Source organism: Lycium barbarum, chromosome 9 (assembly GCF_019175385.1).
Source record: "Lycium barbarum isolate Lr01 chromosome 9, ASM1917538v2, whole genome shotgun sequence".
Lineage (NCBI taxonomy): Eukaryota > Viridiplantae > Streptophyta > Magnoliopsida > Solanales > Solanaceae > Lycium > Lycium barbarum.
Window position 1 is genome coordinate 31,592,745 of NC_083345.1, and position 7,119 is coordinate 31,599,863.

Genomic DNA, 7,119 nt, shown 5'->3' on the forward strand with positions numbered 1-7,119 from the left:
GGAGATGGTGAATTCCACTTTTTTTACTTTTTTTTTTTTTTTAATATTGATTGGTTTGTGTAATATGGGGATTACACTTTTTTTTTTTTAATATTGATTGGTTTGTGTTTAATATGTGAGCCCACAATTTTTTCGGGCACACAAACGGATGACGAAAAAGTGCACCATCCGGTGCTTCTAATATAGTAGAATTTAATCAAGCTTTACGTGTCTTTTAACATAGTGATATAGTTTTCCCTTTCTTCATTCCTACTTTTAGAACACTTGTTTCTTCATTTTGTGCCAACAATTTCTACACAAAGGCTCTCTCGATTTCTCTTCTTCAATTGAAGGTTGATGCGTACAAGTTCGTTCTCTCCACTTTCATCTTTTTCCAGTTCTCTTCACAGTTTTTAGGTCTGCTCTGTCCATTCATTTTATTTTTATTATTATTTTATTTTTTTGTGGTGGATGCTTTTCCAAAAGTTAGAATTGTCAAGTTGGATTGGAACTCAGAAATCATTGAAATAAGAAATTGGGTTTTGGTTGAGCCGCATAGAGTTAATTTCATCTACTTTACTCAGTTGTTGTTTAAGATCTTTTCCCTTCTTCTCATATTGCATATGGTTTACCCTCCCTTCTGTTTAATCCGGACTATGCATCAAGCTTTTATGAGTTTCTAATTATGGAATGCATATATCTTATGACTCTATGGAATCAACAGATTTTGCTTGGTTTGAATATTTTGAGTGAATTTTACCCAAAACAGCAAGTCAGGAAATTTCAAATATCCAAAACTCTAAGTTTAAAATTCCACATAACTCTTTAAATTTGACATGGATCACTAAGTTTACTTCGAAATCTACAAGGATTAACACTCATATCTGTAACTGAAATTTCATTCCCCTGCTATTGGCGCTTGTGAAATTATATGCGATCTGTTTAAGTAATTTAAATCTTACCTCATAAAAATGATATTATTCTATCCGAATTTACAGTAAATCTGATTTTGTGTGATTGATGAACCAGCGACACTGTTATACTTGAGCTTAGACTGTACGAAAATTTAAGCAAAGGTGACATTTAAGTTTGGAAATTACTAGAGGTGACTTGTAGGGACCACATGAAGTCAAAACTCAATTAAATTTGTGATTAAGAAAATTGGGGTTGAAAATGTATTTTACCAAACTTGTTAATCTTTTATAAAATACAAAAAAGACCCCAAACCATTTAATCCAACCCCCCATTTATTTCAAACTCAACATCAGTCCATATCCAAATACACGAACTTCATCCAAAACACACGTTCATCTCAACTGCTCCTTCAAAATTCAAACCCACGATCTCAACTGCTAAATGTGTCTGCTGAAACCGTCGTCAACCTCTTCAAAAGCCGACTCAGCAACAAACTACTGCTCTACATTTCTCTCAAGTAAATTCGCTCAACTTTTTCTTCTTTTAAAGTTAGGGTTTTGAAATCATAGTGAGAAAATGATGATTTTGGTCAGAGAAGAAGAAGAATAACATGGGTTTGTCTGCAATGTTGTTTATTTTGTTGTTCAATGCTTGAGAAACCCTTATTTGTTGTATTTGTTCGAGTTGTTGGGGTTTGTGTGTTTGTAAATAGTGTATGTGATTGTGAAATTCTGGTTTTTGGTGTTGTTTGTGTTCTCGTTCTCCTTAGTAGTTCGAAAAAAAGGCTTGTTGGGCTTGACAAACCCGCATTTGCTCTATTTGTTCCACTTGTTGGGGTTTCTGTGTTGTTAAATAGTGTATGTGGTTGTGAAATTATGGTTTTTGGTACTGTTTGTGTTCTTGTTCTCATTGGGTTTCGAAATAAGGGTTTGAATTTTTTTTGGATTTTTTCCAACAGCTGAGTAAGTTGTTGCAGCAACTTCAGCACTTGTTTGACAGTTGAGGTTGGTTTATTTTGTTTAACTTGTGATGGTGGTGTGTTTGTATTGAAACAAATGTTTTTTCTGGTTCAAAAGTTAGAGTTTTGAAATAAAAGTACGAAAATGACTAATTTTGGTTAAAGAAGAAGAGGAAGAACATGGGCAGGGTGTCTATGCAATGCTGTGTATTTTGTTTAATTTTTGACTGTTGTGTGTTTGTAATACACTGATATTGCAGCCTGATAGTGAAATAGATGTTGTTGTCCTTGTAAGGCTTAGGAAAAATGGCCTTGCCATTTTTTTTTTACCCAACAGCTGAGTAATCTGTTGCAACAGATTTCTAATCTGTTAGTAAAAATCCAACAGTTGCTGAGGTTGTTGCAGCAAGTGAATATGTTGTTGCAACAGATTTAAAATCTGTTGAAAATTGTTAAAACAGTTGCTGAGGAAGCTGCAACAACTGTTCTGATGGTTTCTAATAGATTAGTCTGTTGGAACAACTCAATCATATGTTCCAACAACTTTACCAGTTGTTGCACCAGATTATCCATCTGTTGGAATTAATCAATACAGTTGCTGAGGAAGCTGCAGCAACTGTATTAATATTTTCCAACAGATGTATAATATGTTGCAACAACTTATGAAGTTGTTGGAACATATGATGGAGTTGTTCCAATATATTACACACTTGTTGCAACATATGCTTCAGCTCTTGTAAAAATTCATTATTTATTTACTTTAAATGGTGCACAAATCAATTGAAAGTGTTTTTGCTTATCTCCTGTGTGCAGATAAAATGTCTTCACGAAAAAGAAAAGGGGAGGTATCATCGAAATCATCTACAGTTAGTAAAAGAGCTAAGGGGCCATCATTAGATGATCTTGCTGAACAGGCAAATATTCTTTCTGATCAAACTGCTGAACAGGAAACCTCTCAAGTAGGAGTTTCTGGCCAAGAAAGTAAAGAAGATCAAGTAGATGAACAAGATAAAGAAGAAGAACAAGAACAAAATAGAGAAGAAGAAGAAGAAGCTGAAGAAGAAGAAGAATAAGAAGAAGAAGATAAAGAAGAAGAAGAAAACAATGCTGAAAATGAAGAAGAAGAAGAAGAAGAAAAGAAGAAGATGATGTAAATAACGATGACAATGAAGAGGATAAAATTGCATCTTTTGAAAGGTCGGCGACCGGGGTTGTTGATTCTTCTATTGGGACTGATATTGACAGACCTTCCACTGATGAAGTTGTCAAAACTTTCAATATTGAGAAGTTCCGTGTGCAGATGCCGATGGATAAACTAGGTGATTTGAATGGTGATCTTGTTGTAAAATCAGTCATGGGCAAGCCCTTTGATCACTTTAGGAAGATACTTCAGGAGGAGGACTTGGAGGATTTCTTTAGGGCCACATGTTTTGGCATGTATCTAGATTTGCCTGAGGACAACAATGCAAGGTTTCAAATGACCATTGTGTATGGTCTTCTCAAACGAAGAATTATTTGCAGCAAAACTGATGAGATATGGATAAACTATTGCGGCATGCCAGTTTGTTTTGGCATCAAGGAGTTTGCCATAATTACCGGACTGAGGTGTCATGATCCTTCTCAGCCTCTTCGTACATTTACATTAAAGAAGAGAGCCATGACACCCAAGTCATCCAAGGGAGCCAAGACACCCAAGTCATCCAAGGCAGCCAAGAAAGGCAAGAAAGGCAAAGCCAAGGTTGATGATGATTTGGATTTAGTGGATGTTTGTGGAAAGAGCTACAAGGCAGCGGATTTGCTAGCAGACTTGAAGTCAGAAACTATGTCAAGAAAGCACAAGGAGTCATTGTGCTTAGTTTGGTTTGTGAATTCTATTCTTTGGGCAAGAGATGTAAAGAATAATATAGAACTTGGTTTGATTAAACTGTCGGAGGATCATGAGGCATTCAATAACTATCCATGGGGTCATAAAAGTTTTAAGTTGACTGTTGAATATTTGTGCAAAGCTTTGAACCCTAATGTGAAGACTTCCAACATCTATGGCTTCCCTTGGGCCTTCATGGTAAACTTTCTTTCTTCAATATTAAATCTTTTTAATTCTTTTCCTTCATTGATTATTCTGATTTTTGGTGGCAAAATTTTTTCTAGGCTTGGGCATTTGAAGCCATTCCTCACCTACAGAGTCAAGTCAGGGACTACTCAGAAGAAGTTTGTTTTCCAAGGATCCTCAGATGGTTGACTACCAAAAACAGCAACAAAAAAATGAATCTTGATCCTTTTAACCCCCCAAGGAAGCAGTAAGTCAGAATCTGTTGGAAAATATCCCTGAATAGTTTTATAAGAAGTAACTACTTGTTGCAACAGATACATTTATCTGCTGCAACAACCTCAGAATATGTTGGAAAAATCAAAACAGTTGCTGAGGAAGTTGCAGCAACTGTTCTGATATTTTCCAACAGATAGTGAATATGTTGCAACAACTCCTAAGATGTTGGAACAACTTGATCAGTTGTTGCAACAGGTTCACAATCTGTTGGAAAATAACAGAACAATTGCAGAGGAAGCTGCAACAGCTGTTTTGGTTTTTCCAACAGCTAAAGAATATGCTGCAACAACCTAGGAGGTTGTTGAAACATATGTGGGGGTTTTTCCAACAGATTACACACTTATTGGTTGAATATATCTATTTGTTTGTTGTAGGTTGTACATCCAAGGCTTATCCCGACAAAACGAGAGGTGCAAATGCCATGCCTCGTTAGTTTAGGGCATAGGGAATCTGTGCATGATGAATTGATTGATAAGATAAAAGAAGAATTGGTTGGAGCCACAACCATCATAAGGGCTGGTGTTGTTGATGGTGGTGGTGATGGTGTTGGTGATGCTGTTGATATGAATATTGTTGTTGATGTTGCAAGACAAGCAGTGGAAGGTCTTGCTGATAAAAGAAGAGATGATGATGGTGGTGGTGGAGTTGGTGGATACACTCCCCAAAGTGGTGGTGGTGGGCAGACCACAGATATCCCTTATAGGTTGGGTAGATATTCTTCATTTGGTGCCGGTTCCTCCAAGGTGTATTCTTGTGCTTGTGAATGCAGTACTTGCAGGCTGAAAATGGAAGGTTTGATAAACAAGGTTGAAGAGTTGCTTCAGGCACAAAAAGATATGAATTCAGCTATAAAGAGTATGATGTCCAAGAGGGGTGTCCAGCCATCCAAAAAGCTCAGCTCACCCTATACTCCTATTGGGATTCGCAAGAGGGCAAAAACAATTTCCAAGGCACTTGCTGATTGTAGAGCAAGGAAAACAAGTACTCCGCAGAAGTCTATTGCTACTCCTCCTGCTGAAGTTGTGCCACAAGTGCTGAAAAAAGTTGATATTTTCAAGCGTGTAAACCCCCCAAAAAAGAAGAAGCTTGAAACTTTGATCAAATCCAAAAAGAGTGGGAGAGCACTGTACTCAATGCATGAATTTGGGGCCGAAGACTTCAAGGTTATGACAAACATGCACGAATGGTGGGAGGATTGGGTAAGTTTCAACACTCATATATATATGTATATAATTCAGTATGCTGTTTGAACTAGTCATGTAATTCGGTGAACTTGTTGCAACAAGTTAACTAGTTGTTACAACAAGTTACTAACTTATTGCAACAAGTTAACCAGTTGTTCCAACAAGTTAACAACCTGTTGCAGCAAGTTCACTAGTTGTTCCAACAACTCTAACTACCTGTTGCAGCAAGTGGCTGACTGTTTTGATACTTTTACTGCAGTATGTAGATGAAATCTTGTTGCTGATGCGTATGAGGCAGCTCAATTTCCCTGAGCACTATGATTCCTCTGATAGAATCATGGACCTCAACTTCTACCATCACTGTCGCAACAGGTACTTAGGATTGTCCGATGAGTCTACAAATGTGGGTGTCGTGCCCTATGATCAAAGACTTGCTCTCTTTATGTGGGACGATGATGGTCTCGCTTTTCCCAGAGGTAGTGTGCCCTACCCAGGTGGCTGCGAGTGGATTGGTGCCAAAAGGATCATAACTGTCATGAATATTAATGACAACCATTTTGTCACTGTTGAGATCATCATTGAGGAGGGTATCATAAATGTTTATGATTGCAACATTCCATGTAATGACGACAGTGATTTCTTCTGCCACATGCAGCCGTTAATGGATTTGTTCCCCAAGTTGCTAAAGCAGAGTGGCATGTTCTCACACTTACCTGAAAAGTTGCTAAATGAATCATGGAATTTTGTTCGGAAGAAGGATATCCCCCGCAATGATACCAATAAGGTATGTGCTTCCTGGTCATTTGCTTTTGTTGAAGCTTTGCTTACCCGCATGAATATGAGCAAGCCCGATACCTTATTGAGTGACAATACTGTGGAGAGGATGCAATGGAGGTGGGCTTGTGGAATTATTGATAAGGTGTTGGAGCCCTAATGGAGGTGGGCTTGGGACAAACAATTTCTCTTAAACTATGCTTGCATTAAACAATTTCTCTTCTACCATCAATTTGAATTATGGTGGATGAACACATTATGTAAATTTGTTAAATATGTATTATATGCTCAGTACCCTTATATATTGTTTAAGTTGTTTCAGTAGTTTTACGCAAGTGACAGATATGTTGGAACAACTTAATCACCTGTTGCAACAAGTGAGTTAGTTGTTCCAACAGATGTGTTACTTGTTGGAGAGAACTTCAGTTATTGTCTCTGTGTCATAACAAAATGCAACAACTAAGTGAGTTGTTGGAACAACTTAATCACCTGTTGCAACAAGTGAGTTAGTTGTTCCAACAGATGTGTTACTTGTTGGAGAGAACTTCAGTTATTGTCTCTGTGTCATAACAAAATGCAACAACTAAGTGAGTTGTTGGAACAACTAACTTACCTAAGTTGTTGCAACAAGTAAGACATCTGTTGGAACATATGGATCTTTTGTTGCAACAATTTACTTAGTTGTTGCAACAAGTAAGGCATATGTTGGAACATATGGATCTTCTGTTGCAAATAATCCAGCAGCTGCTGAAGATGTTGCAACAAGTAAGGAATCTGTTGGAATATATGGATCTTCTGTTGCAACAATTTACTTAGTTGTTGCAACAAGTAATGCATCTGTTGGAACATATGGATCTTCTGTTGCAAATAATCCAGCAGCTGTTGAAGTTGTTGCAACAAGTAAGGCATCTGTTGGAACATATGGATCTTCTGTTGCAACAATTTACTTAGTTGTTACAACAATGCACTTGAAAATTGATTAA

At 37.2% G+C, this 7,119-nt stretch overlaps 2 protein-coding genes across 3 annotated transcripts; both read left to right on the top strand.

Annotated features, from left to right (window-relative positions):
* Positions 1-258: 258 nt before the first annotated feature.
* LOC132611057 (uncharacterized) lies at positions 259-4,168 on the top strand. The gene is made up of 3 exons (XM_060325467.1): positions 259-396; positions 2,666-3,914; positions 4,001-4,168. The coding sequence occupies exons 2-3, from the start codon at positions 3,153-3,155 to the stop codon at positions 4,151-4,153; spliced, it is 915 nt and encodes a 304-aa protein (XP_060181450.1). The 5' UTR covers positions 259-396; positions 2,666-3,152; the 3' UTR covers positions 4,154-4,168.
* LOC132611056 (uncharacterized) lies at positions 4,012-6,448 on the top strand. Of its 2 annotated transcripts, XM_060325466.1 has the most exons (3): positions 4,012-4,149; positions 4,553-5,377; positions 5,622-6,448. In XM_060325466.1, the coding sequence occupies exons 2-3, from the start codon at positions 4,595-4,597 to the stop codon at positions 6,294-6,296; spliced, it is 1,458 nt and encodes a 485-aa protein (XP_060181449.1). In that variant the 5' UTR covers positions 4,012-4,149; positions 4,553-4,594; the 3' UTR covers positions 6,297-6,448. The 2 variants fall into 2 exon arrangements, with proteins under 2 accessions (XP_060181449.1, XP_060181448.1); XM_060325465.1 differs by lacking the exon at positions 4,012-4,149 and having other exon boundaries at positions 4,401-5,377.
* Positions 6,449-7,119: the final 671 nt, after the last annotated feature.